The sequence below is a fragment of the Saimiri boliviensis genome, chromosome 5 (assembly GCF_048565385.1).
Source record: "Saimiri boliviensis isolate mSaiBol1 chromosome 5, mSaiBol1.pri, whole genome shotgun sequence".
Lineage (NCBI taxonomy): Eukaryota > Metazoa > Chordata > Mammalia > Primates > Cebidae > Saimiri > Saimiri boliviensis.
This window is the reverse complement of record NC_133453.1, coordinates 39049279-39076244: the sequence shown is the minus strand read 5'-3', so window position 1 is coordinate 39076244 and position 26966 is coordinate 39049279. Positions and strand designations below refer to the sequence as shown.

Genomic DNA, 26966 nt, shown 5'->3' with positions numbered 1-26966 from the left:
TTGGTCCAGGGTGGTGGCAGAAAATATGACAAGAAGGGAGGGGTTCGGGACGATTTGGAAGGTAATCCCAATAGATTTGTATGTGATTAAAAGAGTTGAAAGGGCTTGTCATGTACAAGTGGCTAATCTTCATAAAATAAGTGAATGGTTTAAGAAGATTTCTGCAAAGAAACTGTGGGTTGAAGATAAGACTAACAATTCAAATGTAAGTGAACAACAGAGAAATACAAAACAGACACTTTCCCTACTCCTACAAAAACTGAAATTATCACGAAAACTACATGAATTTTATACCCACTGTTGCTAGCAGGAAGCCTCATCCCAGGTAGATATTGTTCCTTGGCCTTTTTAGCAAATGAGGGCATGAGGCCATCATAATGAACAAATCATGCAATCGAGATTTAAAAAGAAGCAACAGGAGTTTCCGTAATATAATTAGGTGAGACTAAAATTATATTAAACATAAAACTAAAATATCTTAACAATATTCTTAGCAATTTCAGCTTTACTGCATCCTTTTAAAATCTAATTTTGCTGTATGCTTTGTAACATAGGGGTGGGGGAAAGAGAAATTTATGAGATAATTTACAAATAAAAATATACATAAAGTACAAACCTTCTCAACTGATGGTCAGAAAATATGGAAGGTGTTAAAAACTCTAACAGAAACATACCATAAACAAGATTTTAAAACTGAGAGAAGGGGTTTAGTGGGGTTCAAGGTGAAAGGCAGTGGCAAGAAGCTGAGGGAGGGGATATTATTTCTAATTTACCTCTCTGTAATGCTTTACATTTGCCAAGGTTCCACAAATGGTGTCTGATTCCGTCCTCATATCAACCCTATGAAGTAAGTAAGAAAAGACGATGTCTCTTTTCCTAAGGAATGAATTGAGACTTGGGTTGAGATACTCTCCAGAGCTTACTCAGATATGAAGTGACAGGGCCAGGATTCATATTAGGGCTTTTGGCTCCACAAACAGTTCTCCCTTAAGACACTCAATAAATATATTTGACAAATTAAGTGCTTACTCTTGGCTGAGTGTGGTACTAGGTGGTGTGGCAGCATCTCAAAAAGAGGGAAAGTCACTCCCTCAATTTCCATGTGGCCTTCAGTCTGAGACTACGGAGATTAAACAGATGCCTGGGAAGCTATTTATTACATTTACAAAGCAACACATTTGTCAAAGTGAAATAATGAATTTAGCCCATAGAGACTCTGGGGGCAAAAAGTAAAAATTGGAGCATTAGTCATTAGAGCAAATAGGGTTAACAGGTGTAATGGAGCCCCTTCCTTCGGTGTAAGTCAGCTTAAACTGACAAGTAAGGAGAGAAATTCACTGGTTCACAGATCTGATACCTACAGGCTGGTAGGACATAAGTAATATCACCAGGAAGCCATGTTCTTTCAGTACCCAGCACTGGTTTGCTGTGCCTTCATTTTATTCCCAGGCATGCTGTCAACAGAGTACTGTGAGTCACCACCTCTGGCCTCATCATCTCTCTTTTTTTTTTTTTTTTTTTTTTTTTTTTTTTTTTTTTTTTTTTTTTTTTTTTGAGACAGAGTCTTGCTTTGTCGCCAGGCACCAGGCTGGAGTGCAGTGGTGCGGTCTTGGCTCACTGCAACCTCCGCTTCCCGGGTTCGAGCAATTCTCCTGCCTCAGCCTCCCGAGTCGCTGGGACCACAGGCACACGCCACCACACCCAGCTAATTTTTGTATTTTTTTTAGTAGAGACGAGGTTTCACCACGGTCTGGATCTCTTGACCTCCTGATCCGCCTGCCTCGGCCTCCCAAAGTGCTGGGATTACAGGCATAAGCCACGGCGCCCGGCCTCATCGTCTCTTTATTGTACCTTTTCTAAAGCCTCTGCCTCCCTGAAGCCGGAGGTCTTCCTATCTCCGGAACCTCCAAAGACAGCCTTTCAACGCCCCTCCTAGGCACTCCTGCCTTTTGTGATGACTTCTTCCCTTCAAGGCTGCCTTTAGTAACCTATTATGGAAGAGGCAAGAGAAAGCCTTCAGCCTTCTCCACTTTCACCTCCCTGGGCTCCCCAGCTTTGGCAGACTCCTCTTTTCAAGTTCACATTTTCTCCTTTCCGCAGGTTTGCAACATTACCTTTAAGAAATCTCCAGTCTCTATCATGTTTCAACCCCATGCTCTTATCCCTGCCTCCCACCAAACATATCTACTGGCTCTATTGACACCTTGTAGGACTTGGAATTTTGGAGACTGGTCATGTGATGCAAAGTCCTGCTCTAGAAAGCAGAGCATTTCCTGCTCCTCCAAAGGCCTTTATCTCTCCAGGCCTCTCCTCCTGGGCCTCTGAAGTTGGGATGATGAGATTCCCAGAGGGGAGCATTTAGTGCTCTGAGTGCTTTGCTGAAATTGATTAGGTAAATGGAAACATATTTTTCGCAATCACTCTAGCCTATAGGAACAGTAAGTTGTGTAAATGCAATGATTTGCCATTTTTGAAATAATGAAGGTTCTCTGTAATTTTAAATATTATTTTGCCACAAGAGATTGTTTTCCAGCAGTAAAATAACCAGAATGCTTGATCTGAAATGTTTAAAAATATATATACTGCCTGATACCTTTAGAGCAGCACTTCATTATCAATGAGGGATTTAACATTTTGTTCAATTTTTCTAGCTTCTCTCCTGAAGGGCTTGAAACATGCCAATATTGTGCTCCTGCATGACATAATCCACACCAAAGAGACACTGACATTTGTTTTTGAATACATGGTAAGTTGTTTGAGCATTTTACAACACATGAGAAAAAGAGCCCGGTGCTTGTATAATGAATCTGTTAATATTTTATGGCGAGATAAAACTTTCATTACAATGTGGAACGTATCATGGAAACTTTCATTATTGTGATTAGTAGAATGTTATTATTCCCACATCCATCTTTGGTCCTGTTTCCTTACCCATGACTTTTGCTGTCCTTTTCCCCCTCATCAGCGATAATAAATGAGGATCTTGAGTTTACTTCCTAAATAAAACTTTGGCATTTATTTTTAATCTAGTTTAATCACGATCTGAGCAGAATCCAGCCTTTTTTCATTGACAATAAAGGTAAAAATCATAAGATGTTTAAAAATTGTATGCAAGCTTACTAAAGAATAACTCATTTTGAATTTTTGGAAGAAAAAATATTTAAATAAGCAGAAAGAACTCCTAAGGTATGTGTACTTGACTTGCCTCCAAAGACACCTGGAGAGTGAAAAATTCCTGCATCGTTGTGTGCAGTGCCAGTCATTTAAAATGAGCATCTCTGTGCTGAGAAACAGGCTTTGTTCTAAGAGCAACCAGTTAGAAAGACACACTGTGTTTGACCTTAACAGTGGGTTCTCAGAAAACCTGGTTATGTTCCTTTGGCACCTTATTCTTAAAATTCCATGCTTCGTAATTCCTTCTTGCAGTCAAGTCTATGTTCTGCTTTAGGATGCTATCCAATCACCACTAAATTCATTCTGTTCTCTTTCTCCGATGTTTTATTTAGCACACAGACCTGGCCCAGTATATGTCCCAGCATCCAGGCGGGCTTCATCCTCACAATGTCAGAGTGAGTACACTAAGTGTCAGGACCCTCTCCTGGCTTGCCCACAGAAGGAGAATTCTGAAACAGACTATATCACAAAGCAAAGTCCTATGATACTAAATAAGAGAATAGACATTACTGATATTCCAGAGAAAAGTTTTTTTAACTTTAAAAAAAGAAATAAAAGAAAAGAAAGAAAGAATAAAGAAAAAGAGTTGCTGAGTTGCCCCTTAAGATATGGAACAATGTTTTCTGAGCAACCTAATGCTTTCAGTCATAGCCACATGCAAATATATCTTTAGATGAATAAACCAGTGGAGAATTACACTAAAAGGTAAAAAGTATCAAGCTAGGCCATGATAAAATTAATGCCTTCTTTGTATCAGATTACTGTGGTTTATGATGAAGTCTGCAATACCTGTTCTAGAAGATGCTATTATTTACGTGGCCCTAACATCCATTTTTCTGGTCAATAGAATAGAAATAATAATAAACTCTTAAGCAGCTATAATTCTACATCTGTTATAAATTTTAAAAGCCATTTGTATTTCATACTTTTCATTCCCTAAGGTTTTATTGGCATTAATTAATTGATTGGCTCTTAAAATAACCATATAAAATTTGTATGTGATATATTTACTCATTTAACTAATATTTATTTACATATTCATTTATTCATTCATTTCAGAAATATTTATTGAGTACTTAGTGCTGTAATAAGTTCTGGGGTTTCAATAATGAATAAGTTGTATTTCTTGTTTTCAATGAGCTTTAAGTCCAGTAAGGTATATGAACTTAAATAGGCTGTGAGGGCCACAGCCTTCAAGCGACAGCAACGCAAGATGGCAGCCGCCATGGGCTCGGACAATTTATGAAAACTGAATATGCAGTCTTAAAGTAGAATGTGGATCTAAATACCTAGAAGCACTCCCCTCTGTAAGATCTGTAACAAAAAATACTACGAATTGAGTTAGTAGTTCTAATGGGATGGTGGACCCAAGAGCCATATTAGCACGGCAAGATGGCAGAATTCATATAGCATCAAAGTTGGCCTGTAAGAGATTTGGTGCCTAATGATGTCTGAAGAAAATATGAAACTACCTCAGCCACCTGAAGGACAGTGTTACAGCAACTGATCAAAAAGAAAAACCACAGGCTCTTCCCTTTCCCCCACATTCGATGTAAGCAGTCTTCATTTTCCGTAGCAGTAAATTTTCTAGATACATCTTGTAGACCTCAAACTCCTGGAAAGGAAGCTCCCATTCAAAGGAAATTTATCTTAAGATACTGTTAATGATACTAATTTTTGCCTGTTTGAAATATATAAGTTGTTGGCGGGGCACAGTGGCTCATGCCTGTAATCCCAGCACTTTGGGAGGCCGTCGTGAGCAGATCATGAGGTCAGGAGTTCCAGACCAGCCTGGCCAACATGCTGAAACACCATCTTTACTAAAGATACAAAAAAAATTAGCTGGGTATGGTGTCATGCACCTGTAATCCCAGCTACTCGGGAGGCTGAGGCAGGAGAATTGCTTGAACCTGGGAGGCAAATATTGCAGTGAGCTGAGACCATGCCATTGCACTCCAGCCTGGGTGACAGGGTTAGACTCCATGTCAAAAAAAAGAAAAGAAAAGAAATACATAAGTTGTGCTATAACAAATAAATAGGCAGTGAGAAGCAAAGCGTTAAAGCTTATGGCCATGGTAACTAGGAATACTGTGGGAACACATAATAAGAGAAACTAACCCAGTCTTGGAAGTAAGGTTTTGGAAAGGAATGTTTGAGGACAAAGGCTTGAGGAGAGTGAAACAAAAATTAAAACACCAGTTACCTGTGTGGAGAATGGGATAGAGATCCAACTAGAGAAACCAAATAGGAATGTTTCATGGTGTGTTAAGGACCCTGGTAAGGGAGAAGACCATTAGATTATCTGCATGATCATAGGTTTTTTTATGGTAATGCTTGGCAATTTGAATAGAGGAGCAGAGAATGTAGACAGTTGAATTGAGTCACAGTTGAAGTTCTGCCAGACATGTGAAAGGAAGAGACAGGTGGGCAAGAGAGGTGAAGAGATTATCAAGAGACAGGTTAGGTGCTAGCCAGTGGCTTCTAGACTGAGTCTAATCTGAGGGAAGGAAGTGAAGATAAGCAGCTTGCTGATAGTTATGAAGAGAGTGGAAGAGTTCAAGGACCTAGATGTGTTGATTAAATAGAATAATGGTTGGAGAAAGAATAACTGTGAGAGAGTGAGATTTTCAGGCTGAGTGACTCTCACATACCAGACACTGTGCTAGATGCTTAGAAGGACATAAAAGTAGACATAAAAGACATGATCCCTCCCCTCAAAGAACTTATAGCCAAAAACAAGAGATGAGAAATATGCACCAGTACTTTTGTTTTTGAGACGGAGTCTCGCACTGTCACCAGGGCTGGAGTGCAATGGTGCCATCTCAGCTCACTGCAGCCTCTGCCTCCCGGGTTCAAGCGATTCTCCTGCCTTAGCCTCCTGAGTAGCTGGGACCACAGGCGTGTGCCACTACGCTTGGCTAATTTTTTGTATTTTTAGTAGAGGCGGGTTTTCACCGTGTTAGTCAGAATGGTCTCGGTCTCCTGACCCCATGATCCACCTGCCTCAGCCTCCCAAAGTGCTGGGATTATAGGCTTGAGGCACCGTGCCTGGTCCTGCACCAATAGTATTATAGGATACTTGTGTAGAATGTCAAGAAAGAAATATAATCTAGTACTACATGTGCAAGGGCATCAAAGATAGCTTCTAGTTTCAAGAAGTTTCAGACCTTAAACACACTGCATTTCAAGAGTCTGGAATAGGAGAGCATGTTACAGGGAGAGAAAATGTTTTCAGCAAAGGTACAAGGTAGGGAAATAGAGGATACATTCAAAGAAGAGGACTCCAGAGTCATGGCTTGTCAGGATTAGAGGAAACACAGTATTTTAGAATCTCCAGGTTCTGATGCATTAGTGTGTTATAAAATCAATACGGTGGTTAGCAACCTGCATTTTAAAAAATGAAATAAATTGATGAGAAGAGAATAGAAAATGTTAGAGTGTATTATATTTGAAAAGAGTAAATATTATTTTGTCCAACTTTTGCTCCAGTTGTAACTGTACTTATATTTATGTATGGATGTGAATACCAGATACACATATATTTCTTACTGTAGACTGCAGCCAAAAAATCTTTAAAGCACTGGCCTGGTCTAACTTTCTTATTTTGCAGAGGAGGAATCCAAGATTTGAGAGGACACACATTTTGCCTGAGGTTATAGAACCAGCTTATGCCATTGCTAAAAGTGATTCTTAGTTAAGATTCTTTCCCATTGGTGCCATACTGCATTTCTAGTTCTGTTGGCCTGAAATATGGAATATATCAGTGAAACAGCATACACAAGTCTGGGGAAATAGATTGGGTAGGTGGCTGAGAGCCTCACTTTCTGAGAAATGTGGACCTTAGGCAGGGTGTGGTCCACACCTATAATTCAAGCACTTTGGGAGGCCAAGTCAAGAAGATAACTTGAGCCCAAGAGTTCAAGACTAGCATGGGCAACATAGTGAGACCTCGTCTCTATAAAAAATTTAAAAATCAGCTGGGTGTGGTGGCATACACCTGTAGTCCCAGCTACCTGGGAGGCTGAAGTAGGTGGATCGCTTGAGCCCAGGAGTTTGAGGCTGAAGTGAGCCATGATCTCACAACTGCACTCCAGCTTGGGTGACAGAGGAAGACCCTGTTCCTTACAAAGAAAGAAATGTGGATTTTATTCCTTAGACGGTACAGTCGTTACTCATTAAATTTGAGTTGAGAGAAAATAATATGATTAGAGGAAATTTACATCACTGTGGTCTGTAGGATACATGAAAGGAAAGAAGATACTAGAGCCAGGGATTCCACTTAAGAGTTTGTTTGTTTGTTTGTTTGTTTGTTTGTTTGTTTTGAGACAGAGTTTCATTTTGTTACCCAGGCTAGAGTGCAATGGAGCAGTCATGGCTCACTGCAGCCTCAAACTGCTGGCCTCAAATGATCTTCCCACCTTGGCCTCCTAAAGTGCTGGAATTACAGGTGTGAGCCAAAGACTTTATTGATGTGGACTGGCCTAGTGCTTCTCAAACTTCAGTGAGCAGACAAATGACTGGGGACCTGACTCAGCAAGCCTGGGGTTAAGCCTGAGCCTCTGCATTCTAACATGAGCCAAAGTGATGCAGATGGTGCTGGTCAAGAGCCAAGCAGTGAGCAGCAAGGATCTAGTTAGCAATTAGTAATCAAGGCCCACATTATGGTAGCAACAGTAAGAATGGAGAGGAATGTGAAAAATCAGTAGCAAAGAAGAGTTCACCTCTTGCTAACACAAGCATGAGGAGGGAAAGGATGGGGCCAAACATGACTGGTTTTGAGTTTGACTGCAGAGGAGATTTGTAGCTCTACTAACAGAAATAGAAGTGGATTTGGAGAGAAAGAGGAGTCCCGTTTCAGACATGTTGAGGTCCCAGGTAAGGCGGGTTCTCCAAAGGGAAATGAGCAGCAGGCATCCTTAAAGGAAATCCATCCTCAGGAGGGAGCTGTGAGCTGGACGTATAGATCTGAGAGTCATCAGCACAAAGAGTTCAGAAGACAAGGAGTCAGCAACTGAAAGAGCAAATACACAAAGACAGGAAGACTGATGATGGGACTTTTGCCTTTTGGGATGAGAAGAGGAACAGGAGATCAAGGAACGAAGGGAAGCAGCTTGTAGAAATGTAGAGCATCTGGAAAAAAAAAACACTGTCACGGAAGTCAAGGGAAGAAGCAATTTCAAGAAAGGGCACGGTGGACAGTATTGCAAGCATCAGGAATACAGCTAAAAGTCATACTCTTGACTGCAAGGATTTGTGGATTTGTGAGGGACACACTAATAAATGAAAGAATTTATTGTGGGTATATGAAGGCACAGAGGAAGAGGTTATCCAGATCAAAGCAGGTGGGAGTAGGGATGAGTTCTCCAAGGTGGAAGCATCAGTGAAGATGTTGGAATGCCAGAGAAGGCATGATAGGTTCCAAGAACTGAAAGTAATTCAGTAAGGCTGGAGGCTTAAAATTAGCTGTTAGGGATGGTTAGAGACCAAACTCAACAGGTTAAGAGCAAGCCAGGGCATGAAGGGCCCATCTGTGTCATTCTGAGTGAAAAAAACACAAACTGTTTTTCCTCTGCTCTCACACCACAATAGTCAACACAAAAGTCTTTCGTGACCAAATGTGTGGGAGATTTTCCCTCACACACCAGGTGAGCAAGCAGTTCTGCAGTGAATACCAATTGGGCACCCTCTAATCAAATTCAATTCTGATGTTATCTAACTGCAGATGGCATGAGATCTCACAGATTGAAGGCTTAGTCCCCAAGACTGCCACTCCCCCTTTGGATGCCAATCACAAGCTCCCTGTTATTTCACCTGGACCCCTGACTGCCTGACTAATGAATTGGGGTTCCCATTAACCCCTCCTTGGGTTTGATTAATTTGCTAGAGTGGCTCACAGAACTCAGGGAAACACTTACACTTACTGAGTTATTATAAGGGACATTACAAAGATGAAGAGATGCACAGGTCAAGGGGCACAGAGCATCCATGCCTGTCCCATGCAAGCCACCCTCCAGAAGCCTCCGTGAGAGTTCCACTATCCAGAAGGTCTCTATACCCTAACCTTACAGGGTTTTGTGGAGTTTTTCATTGTGTAGGCATGATTTATTAAACTATTGGCCACTGGTGATCAACTTAACCTTCAGCCCCTTTCCCCTCCCTAATCATGCCTTTATCTTTCCAGTGACTGGCCCCTATCCTAAAGCTACCCAAGGGTCTTCCAGCTATCAGTCAACTCTACAAAAAGACATCACTTTGGATATTCTAAAGATTTTAGGAGCTGGCTGCCAGGAATCTACTTGAAGACCAAATCTGTATTTCACAATATCACAGTCATTGCTATTTTATATCAGGAGCCATTAAATGGTTTTAAACAAAGAGGTGATAAATTCAGATTTTCTTTTTATAAAGCTTACCCTGATGACAGTGTGGTGAATAGATTGGAATGAGGGCAATACTTTTTTTTGAGCGGTTATATTCCCCTGACCCTACTTTTCTCTTGTTTTTCTTCTCCCTCTCTCCCCCTACTCGCATAGAAAGCTTCTCTCCCTCTACTCACTCCCTAAATGCTGACATTTGTTAGGGTTCTAGCCTTGACAGTGAGGCTAATCAGAACAGCAGTGGTACAGATGTGAGATGGTGGTGGGAGAAAGTGGACAGATAGGAGACTAATCACTTAGAGGGAACTGATGGGAAAAACAAGAGTCAGCAATATTTTTTTTCTGGATTTGAGTATTAAGATGGATGATGGTGCCATTCACTGTGACAGAGAATCAAAAAGAAAACTTAATTTTGGAGAGATACAGTGAACTGTGTTTTAGACATACTGAGTTTGAGGTGATTATGGGATGTAGAGGTGAACTCCAGACTATGTGGGCCTAAAGTAGAAAGGCCATCTGAATTGGAGAGAAAGATTTTGAAATCATCAGGACACAGCTGTTCATTAAAGTCATGTCAGTGGGTAAGATAGCTAAGGGAGCATGTGTAGAGTGACAACAGAAGATCAAAGATGGAACCCTAAGACTATCAATATGTTATTTTTTATTTTTAAAATTTTATTAATATATTTTTTTAGATGGAGTCTTGCTCTGTTGCCCAGGCTGGAGTACAGTGGTGCAATCTCAGCTCACTGCAACCTCTGCTTCCTAGGTTCAAGCGATTCTCCTGCCTCAGCCTCTTGAGTAGCTGGGACTATAGGTGCTCGCACCACCTTGCCCAGCTAATTTTTGTACTTTTAGTAAAGATGGGGTTTCACCATGTTGGCCAGGCTGCTCTTAAACTTCTGACCTCAACTGATTCACCTGCCTTTGCCTTCCAAAGTGCTGGGATTACAGGCGTGAGCCACTGCACCTGGCCTATTTTTATTTTTTGTAGAGATGGGGTCTTACAAGGTAGCCCAGGCTGGTCTAGAACTCCTGGACTCAAGCAATCCTCCTGCGTTGGCCTCCCAAAGTTCTGGGATTACACATGTGAGTCACTGCACCTGGCCAGAATATCCATAGATATTAGATATCAGTAGAAGTAGAACCTATAGAAAGAACAGCCAGAGAGGTAGAAGAAAAACTAGGAGATTGTAGAACCAAAAAAAGAGAGCGCCTCAGGAAGGAAGGCATGGTCTATGATGCCAGATGCTGCAAAGATAAGGAATAAGAGGTATCCATGGGTTTCACTGCAAAAGTCATGGGCAACCATAGGAAAAAAAAAAAAAAACATTGTGAATGGCAGAATCATAATTGCAAAAGCATTTTTATTGGGGGATGAATTTTGTATTTCAGAGGACAAACAGTTCCATACGATGGCAAGATCTAGTGTGGGACCACAGGAGTTAGTGTCTGAAGTGGACTGGAGAAGCAGAGCATTGCAGCTGAGTTTGGCTAGAGCTGTTCTCATGGGCACTAATGTCATGGAGGCAACAGCTGTGATCCAAGTGCCCACATCTTCCATGAAATGACAGAGAGTGATTGGGTGTTCACTAGATGACAGCTAAAAGAAGGGTAATGGAAGATGTGGCTGGATGGCATTGAAATCCAAGCATCAGGGGTTTTTACTTCAGAGCAGAGAAGTCACGGTTTTGAAGTAGTAGTGGGGAAAAGGGAGGCAGCTTATGACACTCATCAGTGGTCAAAGGTATGAGGAAGTTACAGGAAAACTAACACCCACTTGAAAATACAATAATAGGGAAGCAGTAAGCTCATGGTCTCATTTAAGGAAAGGAGCCAGAAGGAAATTCACCAGAGGTTAGCTTTTAGGTAGTTTTTAAAGCAGTACTGAGGAGTGGAGAGTAAACAGTGGAGAGGTTTTGGAGAGAGAGGAGCAATAGATATGAGGCTAAACAGAGGAAGCACAGAGCGGAATGGAAATGAGCCTGTTGGGCGAAAAAGGGATAGTCAGAGGCTTATGTTCTGAGTCATGACCAAGGAAGGTAAGGTGGGAATCCTAGTGAGGTTATCTTGTTTCAGAGTTCTAGTAGAATGAGTCCCAGGGGTTCCAGGTGGATGGAAGGACTCAGGCTTCCCTGTAAGGAGTTGGCTAACAGATATCATTGGTTTTCAATTAACTCCTAGCCCAGATGGCACTAGTTCAGGGGAATTATTTTGTTCCCCCCAAACTTTATTGAGTTGGAAACTGGTCTAACCCCTGGGATCTGGGAAGCCTTTCTGGAAAGAGTCACCCACGGTCTGGCTGCTGTTGAACTGCGCAGACACCATCATATCTTGTTATGTTAGGATGCAGTAATTGGTGAAGCTTCTGTAGTGTTGAAGGAAGAATCCAGGTTGGGAGGGATGAAAGGGTGAGTGGGTGGTGAGGTCTGTCAGCACAAACTACAGTTTTGAGAAATGTGGTTATAAAATACCATACTTTAATGCCGCAGTGCTTTACCATGTACAGATGCCTGTAGACATAGCTGGCAGAGAGGAAAGAGGTTGAATGGCAAGAAGGTGGGAAGTGACTGTGGCTAATTAGAGAGAACAGTCTCCATTTGGGACATAAAAGGCATTTCAAGCTGACCTACTAAGAAGCTCTGTCTCTGATTCAGCCAGCTGGTTCTCTCCTTCCTGCTCATGTTTTCATTTTCTGTCTTTTCTCTAGTTTCTCAGGATGGTATAGTGGAGTCAGACAAGTCTGAATTTCAGTCTTGGCTCTGACTCTTCCTAGACATGTTTTTAAAGTTACATCAAGCCCTGGTTTTCTTCTCTGTAAACTGAGGACAAGCATGCTTTCCCAAAGGCTATGTCCCTCACTGGTCACCAACTTCCTGTCTTCTACCTACCTGTCTTCAGCTTCCTCTTTCCCTAGTCCTGCATATTGAAGAACTTTTTTATTTCAAGCCCGAGTCTTATTCTGTCACCCAGGCTGGAGTGCAGTGGTGCAATCCCAGTTCATTGCAACCTCCGCCTCCCAAGTTCAAGCGATTCTCCTGCCTCAGCCTCCCAAACAGCTGAGATTACAGGCCTGTGCCACCACACCTGCTAATCTTTTGTATTTTTAAATACAGACGGAGTTTCAGCATGTTGGCCAGGCTTGTCTCGAACTCCTGACCTCAGGTGATCCTTTCACCTCGGCCTCCCAAAGTGCTGGGATTACAGGCATGAGCCACTGCGTGTGGCTGAAAAACATATTTTTAAGCATATACTATGGCATTTTCTTGTCTTTTACCTGGAATTTAAGCTGGCTCTTTGTACTGTCTTTTCCATGGACATTTATGTTTATAACCAATCAGAGGGTTTAAATGTCAGTATAGGAATTTTGTGCTGTGGAAGCTTTGTGGCTTGGTGAAGGTAAGATGAATAGTGTGTGTATTTGGAGCATCAGGAGGAGATAAACGCTAGGAAGAGTCACAAAACCAGTTAACATTTGAACTAGGAGTAATAAGAAACATTTAAAATTCGTAAATCGTTGATGAACCTGATGTGGTAGCTATATCAGGTGTGCTGCAGCAGCAGGTAAACTCCCCATGCTCCTGCTTCCACTGGACTATGCTGCCCATTTATTTGGCTCCAAAGTCTCCAGGTCATTGTTAGGTCAGTGCTGGTCCTAGCATCTCTGAAGGTCCTAGTTTTCTAGGAAGCTGTTGAAAAAGTGGATTAATCCACATAACTGTGTGTCTCCCATTTCGCCGTGTCCCAGGAATGCTGGGCCTGGCCCTTTTCTTTCTGAACTGCTAGAACATGTTCTCAGTTGACGTAGGTCTTTGTAAACACAAAAGTCGGTGTTTGAATTCTCAATTGCCAGTGGCACTGGAAAATAGCAAAAGACACTTGGAATACTAAGCGTTCTTTTTTTCCCATAAGTTTCTGTAATGATGGGAACCTAGTAATGGCTTTTGGTTTCTGTGCCTCATAACCACATGAAACATTTTAAAATTAGGGCTCAGAATGTGTTTTTTCCTTTTATTTCTCCACCACTACCATTTACCCTTTCTCCCTTCTTCCCCCTATGATTTATCCCTTATTCTTTTTTGATTTTTTCTTTTTTGGAGGGAGGTTTAACTTCTTTTGGTCTCTCACCCCTTCTCATCTGTACTGTGTATTTCCCTTGTTTTCAACTTTGAACTTAAGACTTTAAAAATAGGTTTAAAATGATAAAGATTTCTTTATTTTCTAATACCATCTAAAGATATACTTTTTAGCCTGGTCTCCTTGTGTTGTGTTTTTAAAAGGGTTTCATATCGGAGTGCCTAGAAACCTTAAGCAGTTGTAAACTTTAGAATATCATTTCCAGGTCAACTTTGATCTTATATGCCAAGTTCATTGGTGGGGAAAAAAATTAAATCTTTCACATCTAAATCAATAACTAGTGTTCCAAAGGAAACTTCAAAGTTTCACTTTAGATATTTAAGGAAGGGTAATTCCTTCAGTATCAAAGAAATGAGATGTCAGGAAAAGCCGGAATCCCTTTGTTTAGGACATAGTCTAGTTACTTGACTTTCCTTGTCCTATTTCTTCCCCCTCTGAATGTAAAAATCTTCTTCTTCTTTTTTTTTTTCTTGGTCTCTCAAGAGACACTTTTACTATATTCTTTCAGATGACTGTTTTTGATTTAGGGGAGAAATCAGCACGTGGTGGCTCAAATCTCCTTATGGATAGTGTTTCTTCCTTCCAGCTTTTCATGTTTCAACTTTTGCGGGGCCTGGCGTACATCCACCACCAACATGTTCTTCACAGAGACCTGAAACCTCAGAACTTACTCATCAGTCACCTGGGAGAGCTCAAACTGGCTGATTTTGGTAAGTCGCCCCTCGGGTCTCCTTCTGGGCTGTGAACAATGATGCTTTTGTGTGCACTTGTTTAAGCGTTGACCGGGCCTGGCCTTTGAAAACTGGAGGCCTGAGAACATGATGCTTTGTGAGGATATCAAACTACCATAAAGGAAGTATGAGGCACGAAACAGGGAGGGATTGGTAGCTTCCTAGGATTCCACCAAGTCGCCGTTTAGTCAAATGGTCAAAAGCTGGGCACCTCTATTGCCCCACTGCCATTTTTGATAGAGAGACATTCGTAAACTGTACTTAGTAAGTTTTTCTAAATCTAAGTGGATATACAAATCATGTTGGAATAGATTGAGATTATCCCAAGGTGATAAAGAGGTTGACCACAGACTGTGGCATGGACTCCTGTCAGGATGGAGACTCCAGGACACTTGTTCCAGCTCTCCTACGTATTTATATAGGTATGACTGTATGGGTATGCGAAGTTTTATTCCCATTAAAGTGAAGCAGATTTCCTCTAAGTATCACAGCATCTTTCCATTTTAGCACTTACCACAGTTTATAATTATATTTACACACACATATATAGATACATACATGCATACACATAAATATATACACATGTGTGAGCACACATATATTTGCATGATGATTGTGTCCCAATTGGACTATAAGCATCATGAGGGCAGCCTGGGTCTGTTTTTGCTTATTATTATATTCCTAGTGCCTCGTACCATAGTAGGTGCTTAATAAATACATGTTGAAAAACTGGCACTATGTGAGCTAAGGAACCACTCTTCTCTGTTTGGCAGATTCAAATGGTGATACTATAGCTGCAGTATTTATTCCGAGATGGCAGCTTTTGTCCTGACTTGTAAGCATTTAACAGATGTTTATTTGTCAGTTCTCCACAACAGCAAACTCATCTATGGAGGTTTTCCCCAACAATAGATCATGCAATTCTGTAGGATAAACAGCTGACTGACAGACTCATTTTGCAGAACAGCACTTAGTAATTCATGTAAGGTCCTACCAAACTAATTTGAATGAGCAGTCCCTACCCTTTATCTATTAAACTGGGCTTTCCTGGAGTGCCAAAATGGAAGGTGGCAACGTCAGTCGTGGACTGAGTTCAGTTGCTGTTACAGAGACCTAAAATTACAGAGGTATAACACATAAGAAACTTAACTTTCTCTCACATCACAGTCCTGACCTAAGCAGGCAGAGCATGTATGGTGGCCCCGTGGTGTCTTGGCCCAGGCCTCTTCTGTCACGTGACTCCACCATCCCTAGGATTTTCTCCCAATTGCTTGTTTCAAGATGGCTGCCACCTTCTGCTCATCACAGCCCAGAGGAAGGAGAAAGGGGAAGCAGAACACTTAACCCCTCCACTAAGGCATGATCTGGAAGTTCACACATCACTCTGTTCTTATCACATAGGCAAGAACTTAGTCACCTCACCACACTCAGCTGCCAAGATGGCCACATCTAGCTGCAAAGCAGGCCAAAATTTGAGAAATTCACTCTAGGAAGTGATAGATAAGAGTCAAGAGAGTGATTAGTTCTGTTAGAAGCACCTAAAGTTCATGTATTTTTTTTTTTAATGATGTTTTCCCTGTCAGTTATACTCTCCGTGGTCCAGTGCATCATGGTGCAAGCCAGGGTCTAGAACAATTTTATGCTTTTCCTCTTTGGACAGGTCTTGCTCGGGCCAAGTCTGTTCCCAGCCAAACATATTCTTCCGAAGTCGTGACCCTCTGGTACCGGCCTCCCGATGCTTTGCTGGGAGCCACTGAATATTCCTCTGAGCTGGACATATGGTAAGAGTGAGTGCCAAGAAAATGAAGAAAATGTGAGTCATCCCACTCATGAGGGTTGCTTTTGCATCTAATTATATTTTAATAATAATTCTAATAATGGCAATCACTAATTATTATTTTTTTTTTCTTTTGAGACAGAGTCTCACTCTGTTGCCCAAGCTGAAGTGCAGTGGTGCAATCTTGGCTTACTGCAATCTCCACCTCCTGGATTCAAACAAATCTCCTGCCTCAGCCTCCTTAGTAGCTCTACTAAAACACAAACACACACACACACACACACACACACACACACACACACACAAATATTTATGTACAGACACAGAAAATACTTTCAAAGACACATCTCATTTGATTCTTGCAATCATTGTAAGCTTTTACAGTTGAACTGAGACCTCCAGAGATCTTGCCGAAAGCATCTTCTGAATCTGACATTCTTTCTTTATTTTTATTTTATTTTATTTTTTGAGATTGGGTCGCATTATATTGTCCAGTCTGGCCTTGAGCTCCTGGGCTGAAGCAATCCTCCCAATTCAGCCTCTGGAGTAGCTGGGACTCTCGGCTTGCACCACTGCACACTGGTAATCTCATAGTCTTTCTTTCATGCCTTTCCTCCTAGCTCCTCTCTTTAATCCCTTGCCTTGTCTCCTCCTTGACACCTTATCCTCAGAGAAACAGACATACATCCCCAAACCAGAGACACACAGATGCCCACATGCACACACACACACCTGCATGAGCATACTCGTATGTGTCCAAACACAGTTCAGAGCCTGGTTTAAAAGAGAAAAAAAAAAAAAAAAGCATAAAGATCAAGCTTCAAGAGACCTGATTGTCATGCCAAATTAGTATTTCTAATCAATTAACTCTGGATTCTTTTATCTTGAAAAAGTCATATACACTCTCTGTGTCTATGTTTCTCCATTTAAAAAAATGAAGGTAATAAACTCTCCCCATCTGAGTTAAATGGAACTGTAGTGTAAGTATAAGAACCAAATAGGTGGCTGGGCATGCCAGTTCATGCCTGTAATCCTAGCACTTTGGGAGACCAAGCCTGGAGGGTCAATCACTTGAGCCCAGTTTTTTAAGACCGGCCTGGGTGGCACAGTGAGATCCTGTCTCTGCAATTTTTTTTTTTTAATTAGCCAGGTGTGATGGCTAAGTAAACACTTCAGGAGGCTGAAGTAGGAGGATTGCCTGAGCCTGAGAAATTGAGGCTGCAGTAGTGAGTCTTGATGGTTCCTCTGCACCTCTGCAATCCAGCCTGGGTTACAGAGCAAGACACTGAGAGACAGACAGACAGAGAGAGAGAGAGAGAGAGAGAGAGGGGAGAGGGGGAGGGTGAGAAGGAGAGAGGGTGAGAGGGAAGGAAGGAGGGAGGGAGGGTGGGAGAGAGGAAGGAAGGAATCCAGATAGGTACTATCAAGTAGAGTCACAGAGTTGGGGAGGCCCTAAGGTTAATGGGGTACAGTAGTCAGCATGGGCTCTCAGACACTCATCGTCCTAGAACAGCAGTGTTATTTTCTCTGGATCATATTCCTGGAGATCTCCCAGTCATTTAGGGGCCACTGTTAGGTATGTGATGACTTTACAGGAATAGCCAACGCCCCAAAGGTAATAAAATATATGAATCTCTTTCAATAACTTGGAAGAAAGGGTTTGCAATAAAAACACAAAGCCCTGTTTTCAAAAATCAATAATTGATTTTTTTAAAAATTAAATGATGGTCCTAAAGGCTAGACTAAGCTTTTAGATTTCCCAAAGAATTAAGAAGGGTTGCAGACATTTTTCTCCAGTGTAGAGTCATTGATTTCTGATACCTGGTACAATTTCTAGAAATATCATCTGCTAGTCAAAACCTTCCTGAAACTGTCAGCTCACACGGCTGAGCACTGTCACTTCAAAGGACTCCGGCAGGCTCTGGCTTCCTCAGCTCTTAATGATGGCTTCCTGGTTATGTTTCACAGAGTGAAACTTCTACACGTCAATTTTAAACTATATTTTATTATGGAATATTTAAAACATTCAAAAGTATATATAACATATATGTAGATCAGTGATTCTCAACCAGGGAGCAATTTTGCTCCGCAGGGGACATTGGCAATGTCTGGAAACATTTTTTGTTTTCACAGCTGGGGGTGGGGGACAGGGGATAGCACTGGCACCTAGTGGGTAGAGACCAGGGATGCTGCTAAGCATCCTACAGTGCAGAGGACAGCCACCTGCAACAAAGACTTATCCAACCCAAAACGTCTGTAGTGGCAAGGTTAAGAAAACTGATGTAGATTAAGAAGCTTAATTTTATTCGTTTATTTACTTTTAGAGACAGAGTCTCCCTTGGTTGCCCAGGCTGGATACAGAAGTGAGATTGTCTCACTGCAGCCACCAACTCCTGGGGTCAAGTGATCCTCCTGCCACAGCCTCCTGAGTAGCTGGGACTACAGGTGTGTGCCACCACACCTGGCTAACTAAACAAAAAAAAAAAAAAAAAAAAAAAATCATAGAGACAAGAGTCTGACTTTGTTGCCCAGGCTGATCTCAAACTCCTGGCTTCAAGGTATCCTCCTGCCTTAGCTTCCCAAAGTGCTGGGATTACAAGTATGAGCCACCATGCCCGACCAATTAAGAAACTTAATGATGTGAACTCCATGAAACTGCTACCCAGTGTAACAACTAGAACATAATCTGTACTGTCCTATCAACTGTGTCCCCTTCCCGTCAACCCGCCACTCCACTAGAAGGGCTTCCACCTGATTTCTTTATTCTTTTCTTTTGGTCAGCATTCTCTTATATCTTTTAAAAATGTAAATGCTACTTTTACATTTTAGTGCTATTCTAAAAAATGTTTTGTTTTACTTGATTTTGAGGTTTTATAAAAATGATGTTATATTGCTTTTAGTCTTCTGTGACTTGGTTTTGTTTCATTCAGTATGTTTCTAAGATTCACTCATGTTGATCTGTTTAGCTATACTTTATTTTCTGTTAGTGAATATTTCAGATTTTTTTTTTTTTTTAGATGGAATCTTGCTCTGCTGCAGTGGCACGATCTTGACTCACTGCAACCTCTGCCTCCTGGGTTCAAGCGACTCTCCTGCCTCAGCCTCCCAAGTAGCTGGGATTTCGGGCACGCACCACCACTTCCGGCTAATCTTTGTATTTTTAATAGTGACAGGGTTTCGCCATATTGGCCAGGCTGGTCTGGGACTCCTGACCTCAAGTGGTCCGCCCACGTCAGCCTCCCAAAGTGCTGGTATTACAGACATGAGCCGCTGCACCCAGCCTGTTAGTGACTATTTCAGTTATTTAGTTTGCTTTTTGTTTGTTTCTGTGACTTTGAATAAACTTGGTATTTATATTTAAGGATTTCTCTAGGGTACTTACCTAGGGATGGATTTGCCATGTCACAGGATATGTGAATGTCCAACTTCCTAAAATAGCACCAAATAGTTTTCCAAAGTGGTTGTAATAGTTGATACACCAGTACGGTATCATAGTCTTTTATCTACATCTGCACCAATTTTGTAATACCAGATTTCTTAATTTTTGCTAATCAAGGGTAGAATGATATCATGTTGTGATCTAAATTTGCATTTTCCTAATTACTAATCAGATTGGACATTATTTCATGCATTATTTGCCATTTGTGTTTTCTATGACATAATCATTTGTGTCTTATTTATTTTTGGTTGGTCTGTCTCTCTCCCTCCCTTTCCTTCTTGATTTGTAGAGTTCTTCATATAATCTACACATTAATCTTTTAGCAGTTATGTATGTTGCAAGTAGCCTCTGGCAGTTCAGGGTTTATGTTTTCGTATCTTTATGTTGTCTTTTTTTTTTTTTTTTTTTTTTTTTTTAGATGGAGTCTTGCTCTGTTGCCCAGGCTGGAGTTCACTGGCTTGATCTCAGCTCACTACAACCTCTGCCTCCTGATTTCAAGCGATTCTCCTGCCTCAGCCTCAAGAGTAGCTGGGATTATAGGCGCACCCCGCTATACCAGGCTAATTTCTGTATTTTTAGTAGAGATGGGGTTTCACCATGTTGGCCAGATTGGTCATAAACTCCTGACCTCAGGTGATCTGCCCTCCTCGACCTCTCAAAGTGTTGGGATTATAGGTGTGAGCCACCGTGCCTGGTCTATGTTATCTTTTTGAACAAAGTTCCTTATTATAATATTACTGACCTTATCAATCTTTTCTTTTATGGTTTGTTCTTTTTGTTTCCTGTTTAAAAATTTCTTCCTTCTCTGAGGTCAGAATGATTTTGTCCAATACGTTCTCTTTTTTTTTTTTTTTGAGAAGAAGTCTCACTCTGTCTCCCAGGCTGGAGTGCAGTGGCACGATCTTGTCTCACTGTGCAACCTCCAGCTCCAGGTTCAAGCAATCCCCCACCTCAGCCTCCTGAGTAGCTAGGATTACAGGCATGCTCCACCATGCCTGGCTAATTTTTTTTGTAATTTTAGTGGAGATGGGGTTTTACCATGTTGGTCAGGCTGGTCTCGAACTGCTGACCTCAAGTGATCCTTCCAACTTAGCCTCCCAAAGTGCAGGGATTATAGGCATGAGCCACCATGCCTGGCCTATCCATACATTCTTTTGAAGATTGTAAAGTTTTTTTAAAAAAAAAAAAAAAGATAAAAAAAATTGTAAAGTTTCTTTTCTTCTTTCGCTTTAAATTTTTAATATATTGAAATTGACTTGTATTTGCTAAACAGTTGTTTCACACCAATTTCTTCAGTGATGTGCCATGCCAAATCTCTTTTATATCAAATTTTCATAATATATAGGTCTGTTTCTGGGCTCTCTGTTCTGCCAATGTGTCTGTTTTTGTACCAGTGCCACACTATTAATGTCTGTAGCTCTGCAATAACACTTGATATCTTATAGGCCAAGTCTCCCAACCTTATTATAATATTACTGACCTTATATTCTTCGAGAGTGTTTTGGCTGTGTTTCTCTTCTGATTTTTCATAGAAATTTTAGATTTAATGTTTCAAGTTTCATGAAAAATCCTTCTGGGATTTTCATTGGAATTCCATTAGCAATTATAGAACAATTTATAGATAATTTACATCTTTATAATACAGTAGTATCCTCCAATTTTTTTTTTTTTTGAGATGGAGTTTCATTTGTTGTCCAAGCTGGAGCGCCATGGCTCAATCTCAGCTCACTTCAACCTCCACCTCCTGGGTTCAAGTGATTCTCCTGCCTCAGCCTCCCAAGTAGCTAGATTACAGGCATATGCCACCAAGCCCGGCTAATTTTGTGTTTTTAGTCAGGTTGGTCTCAAACTCCCAACCTCAGGTGATCTACCCGCCTTGGCCTCACAATGTGCTGAGATTACAGGCGTGAGCCACCGTGCCCGGCTGTCCTCCAATTTTTTTAACATGGCATATTGCTCTATTGTTGTTTTTTATGACTTTTAGTAAAGTTTTATAACTTTCTCTCAAAGGTCTGACATAAAACAAAGGTTCTTATAAGTCTGTTTCATTGTTTATTGTTTCTTTTGGTTCTTGCATATGATATCTTTTTTTTTCCATGCATGTTGTTGTGTTTGACAGTGATCTGCTAGTTTGCCTTGGAATTTTATTTGTGAGATTTCTTTGAGGACCTGAATGAGGTGTGTTTCCTCAGAAAGAATTTGCATTTAATAATGCCAGATATAGTGTGTGTGTGTGTGTGTGTGTGTGTGTGTGTGTGTGTGTGTGTGTATTTTTTTTTTTTTTTCCCTGAGACAGAGTCTTGCTCTGTCACCCAGGATGGAGTAGCTGGTGTTACAGGTATGCACCACTGCACCCAGCTAATTTTTGTATTTTTAGTAGAGACACGGTTTCATCATTTTGGCCAGGCTGGTCTGAAATACCTGACCTTGTAATCTACCCACCTCGGCCTCCCAATGTGCTGGGATTACAGGCGTGAGCCACCATGCCCAGCTGCCAGATATAGTATACATTTTAAAAGAAACGTATTATTGTATTTTACATAAATGTTGGTCTACCACCCAGACCTTGATATCTTAATATTGTTTTCTGTTAAAAGCAACTTGGATTCTTTGAAGAAATGGCTGATTCTAAAGGTGGGGCAGGAAATGTACACAATGAGCCTGGAGCATCTTGTTGGGCTGAAAAATTTCCTTACAAAGTCATCATAAAATAATAGGAATATGTCAAAAGGACGTGGGAAGCAACTTGAAGAGGCTTCTGCTGGCCAAATCTGGGACAATTTGAGCATCAAAGTAAATAATGAGAGTAATGGATTATAATCCATTGAATACAATAAGATAGTTAGCTGCCCAGCTAGCTAGCTAGATAAGAGAGGAAGCTCACTGGATGCAGTGGCTCACACCTCTAAACCCAGCACTTTGGGAGGCAGAAGCGGGTGGATCACTTGAGGCCAGGAATTCGAGACCACCTTGGCCAACATGTCAAAACACCATCTCTACTACAAATAAAAAATATTAGTTGGGCATGGTGGTGCATGCCTGCAATCCCAGCTTCTTAGGAGGTTGCAGTGAGCTGAGGAGCTGGGATCGCTCCAGTACACTACAACCTGCCTGGGCAACAGAGTGAGAATCTGTCTCAAAAAAAAAAAAAAAAAAGGAAAGAAAAAAAAGAAAGGAAGAAAGCTTCTCCTGACATAAGAATGCCAACTAATAACTGGATTGAAAATGACAGTTAGAAAATGACTATTGTATAACCAGTATAGTAGTATTTGGTTGAAACAAGAATAATTCATGCTAAAGTAGAGGGGGAAAGTTTGATGAGGAATAAGATATTTACATAGTCTCAGAGTACCTCTTCACAAATTACTTGTTAATCACAGAGGAAAAAAATAGTAACTTTATAGCAGAGAAACTTGGCAGACAACATCTTGCCCAACTGATTAAAGTTAATATTATGGATAATGGGACTGACTGGCATCATGTGTCTCCTCATATGATGCACTGAGAAGGATATAATATCATTTATATGGGATTTCTGTTGGGGAGGAAAGCATACTCAGAATCTAATCATGAGGATGTATCAGATAAACCTAGTTAAAGGGACATTCTACAGAGTAACTGGCCTGTACTCATTAGAAGTGTCAAGATTTTAAAAGGTGAAGACTGAGGAACTGTTCCAGATCAAAGGAGACTCCAGAAACATGCCAACTAAATGCAATCCATGGTCCTAGATTGGATCTTGGGGGAGACAGTGCTCTAAAGACATTAGGTGAAATTTCAGTAGGGACTGTGGATTAGATAGGGGTATTGGACGAATGTTACATTTCCTGATTTTGATACTTGTACTGCTGTTATGTAAGAAGATACTTTGGTTCTCACAAAATACCAACATAATTATTTAGAGATGAAGAGTCATGATATCTACAATTAACTCCCTAATGCTTCAGAAAAGATATAGACAGACAGATAGATAGATGATAGACAGACAGACAGATAGATAAAATAATGAAACAAAAGTGGCAAAATATTGGCAATGAACTTGTTTGGAGGATCTAAGAGAGTCCTTTATACTGCTGCACGTTTTCTATAAGTTTGAAATTATTTCAAGATTAAAAGTTGCCTCCAAATTGTGAAAACCTTCCTGTTTCATCAAAGATAGTGAAAGACACACTAGTCTAATATGTGATCAGTGTTTGTAATTACTTCATGTGCATTTGAGAAGAATGTGTATCCCCCAAATTGTTGAGTACCAGTTTTTACATGTGTTCAAAAATTCAAGGTTGCTAATTGTTATCCAAATCTTTATATCATTTTTGTCTTTTTAACCTACCAATGAAAGGTGCACTGAAATCATTCACTATATTGTTGATTTGTCAGAATTCTATCCACTTTTGCTTTATATGCTTTGAAGCTATTTTCATTAAGTTCAAATAAATTTAAAACTGTTCATTATTTATTTATGCACTTTAGTTATCACTTTTATAATTTTTATTTCTTCTCAAATACATCTTTTAGAGTTCTTTTGTGTGTAGGCCGGCTGGTGGCAAATTCTCTGTTTTTGTTTTTAGAAGATAAACCCTAATTATTGAAAGGTAGTTTTGCTGGGGATGTGATTCTAGACTGACAGTTATTTTCTCTCAGAACTTTGAAGATGTCATTCCCTTGCTTTGTCTTCCATTGTTGCTGTTGAGGAGTTTGCTTTTAGTCTTATTATCTTCCTTTTGCAGGTGATCTCATTTTCTCTGGATGTTTTAAAGACTTTTTTCTTTGCCTTTGTAATTATGCAGTTTTCTCTAGGAGGTGTCTAGCGTGGATTTCTTTTTACTTACCTTGGGATATCTGGTGCTTCTTTCACTTATGAATTCATGTCTTTCATCAGCCATTTTCTTTTTGAATATTGACTCTATTGTATTCTCTCTCTCCAGAGCTTCAATGAAAGACCGTTAGACCATATTCTTCTATTATCCATTTCTCTTCTCTCCATCATAATTTTCATTTCCTTAACTTTCTGTGTTGCATTCTGGGTAATTTCTTCAGCTCATCTACTGTTCTTTAAGTCACCCTTAAACTATGTAGTAGGTTGATGCAAAAGTAATTATGATTTTTGCCATTGAAAGCAATGGCAAAACCACAATAACTTTAGCCCCAACCTATATCTCTTACCTTTTTACTGCATATACAGAAATGTATGTTATTCCATTGATAAGTGTTTCATGAATTTAACCATGAGCAACAATGACACTTGCAATATAAAAATGCAATTATAAGTTAAAATTATTATTACTCTTATTCATTCCATTTGATAGTTGTTCGCCTGGTAAGACTAAAAATGTACTGTAGAAATAGAACAATATGCGTCTTCCATTGAGTTTACTGTATTTGTTTACCCTCAAAGTAATTGCGAGACCTTGGGTGTTCACACTGAGATCCCTGTCCTCCCATTTTTTTCTTTTTCATTTCAGAGTGACAAGAGAGGAAATGAGAAGGGAGAATATTTCCAGTTGACAAAGAATGAAAAAGAAAGAAAAATAACCCTATTCTGCTAGGCCATGCAACCCCATAGGGTCCAAAGTGAATGCCTTTGTAGGAGACAGAGGACACTGGGTGAGCAGTAGCGCCTTTGTCTTAAGTTATAACACGTAGTGCAGAGCCTCTCCTTCACAATGGGGCCTGGTGGTAGCAGTGTCAGTAGGGGGGCAGAGCAAATAAACAGGAGCTCTAGTTAATTATGGAAAACTTGCAAGTAGGACATGTTGGTTATTCCCAATGCTCCCAGCCAATATTCTCTCATCCAGTATTCTCTCATCTTCCAACATCTTTTCTTCTCTCTCTTTCTGCTATCTTTTCAGATCTTAAAAGATTCCATTAGGGACTTGAGTAAGAAAAATGCAACATTTTAGGTTTATTAAATGGTTGTGGTTTTTTACTTTTTTGTATTGTGTTAAAACACACATAAAATTTACCATTTATAGCGACTTTCAGGTTTATCATTCAGTGACATTCAGTATATTCACACTGTTGTGTCCCCATCACCACTGTCCATCTGCAGAACTTTTCGACATCCCAAACTCAAACTCTGCAACTATCAAACAAGAATTTCCCATTACCCCCCACCCTCCTTAGCCCTGGTAACCACTATTCTGCTTTTTATCTTTACAAATTTGACTATTCTTAGGACCTGATGTAAGTGGAATTATACAATACCTCTGTGTCCAGCTTGTTTTGCTTAGCGTAACGTTTTCAAGGTTCATCCATGTCGTAGGACACTGAGTTTTCAAGAGGCGTTTATTTCAGTACACAAGGTCCTCTATTCAGTATGAGTTTCAGGCAGCTGCTGGTTTTAGGACTAAAGAAAGTTGTCTCTGCCTAACAGATCCTTTACTGTCACATTTCTCACTGCAAACTTCCAAATATAAAAAGAGTGGTATAGAGAAAAGCAAGTGAGAATGTCATGTCACTGCCATATATTACGCTGTTCTGGATTAACTTCAAGTAAAAAATGAAATACTGATTCATTTCTCCCAACAACATTTTGATATGCTCCTTGTACCTCCAAAAAGCCTAAAACTCCTGAGATGGTATTTTTTTCTCCAGGGATTGCCTAAGGAATCTAAGGAATCTTTTCCCCTCTTACGGAAGAATTTGTTCATGCTCAGAATAGAGAAAAGGTAGGAAGAGAACCAGAAAAAGGGGAAAACATGTAAGCAGTTTCCTGTAACTTGACTGAAGAACCACAGTTGGAACAATAAAATGACCCAGCGCATCTCTCCCTTCTGGAAGGATTTAATGTTTGATGTCACCGGGTCTTTCCTCTGAAGTTCCCTTCATCTAACGGGCTGCCCCAAGGGTATCTCCACAGAGCAGCAATCCTCAAGAAGCTTAAAGATATGTAGGGTAAGAAGAGCCCCAGGAATGAAGATTTAAGAACAAAACAGAAAAATAAAAGGAGATAGAAACTGGTTCCCCATCTGGACCTGAATGTTCAGAATATTTAAAATGTTTGCTTTAAGACTAGTCTAGGGTGGGCAAAACAGATAATAGCCATATGACCTGTATTCTTAAGGGTAAGAAGCAAATTTTTAAAAAACAGTTCTGAACAGAAATGAAAAAATAAGATAAACTGCATAGTTTTTAAAGAACAATGCTTATACTTAGAACAGATCTGTCACTTTTCAAATGGTGTGGACTTATTTTGTTATCAGTGCACTGATATTTACAGTGCCTAGGGATAGTCCAGGTACTAAAATTGATTTAAGAATTTTGTCTGTCTTGTAAGTGTTCTAAAGACATGCACAAATGCATACACGCACGCACACACACACACACACACA

At 40.4% G+C, this 26966-nt stretch overlaps 2 protein-coding genes across 10 annotated transcripts in view; both read left to right on the top strand.

The window, feature by feature from the left end:
- Positions 1 to 26966, top strand: part of CDK15 (cyclin dependent kinase 15) — a 94534-nt gene that overhangs the window by 13708 nt on the left and 53860 nt on the right. For all 9 annotated transcript variants that reach the window (XR_012517653.1, XR_012517652.1, XR_012517654.1 and 6 more), the window contains exons 5-8: positions 2652 to 2746; positions 3507 to 3569; positions 14275 to 14398; positions 16080 to 16200. Coding sequence is in view for 4 of the 9 variants with exons in the window: in XM_074399260.1 (XP_074255361.1) it covers positions 2652 to 2746; positions 3507 to 3569; positions 14275 to 14398; positions 16080 to 16200 (403 nt within the window). In the remaining 5 variants the exon portion in view is untranslated. The remainder of the gene's footprint in view (positions 1 to 2651; positions 2747 to 3506; positions 3570 to 14274; positions 14399 to 16079; positions 16201 to 26966) is intronic.
- Positions 3948 to 10252, top strand: LOC104650999 (ubiquitin-conjugating enzyme E2 variant 1). Its single transcript, XM_074398688.1, is given in 3 exon segments — positions 3948 to 4013; positions 4365 to 4557; positions 4560 to 10252. Coding segments are annotated over 3 exon segments (381 nt in total). The 3' UTR covers positions 4682 to 10252.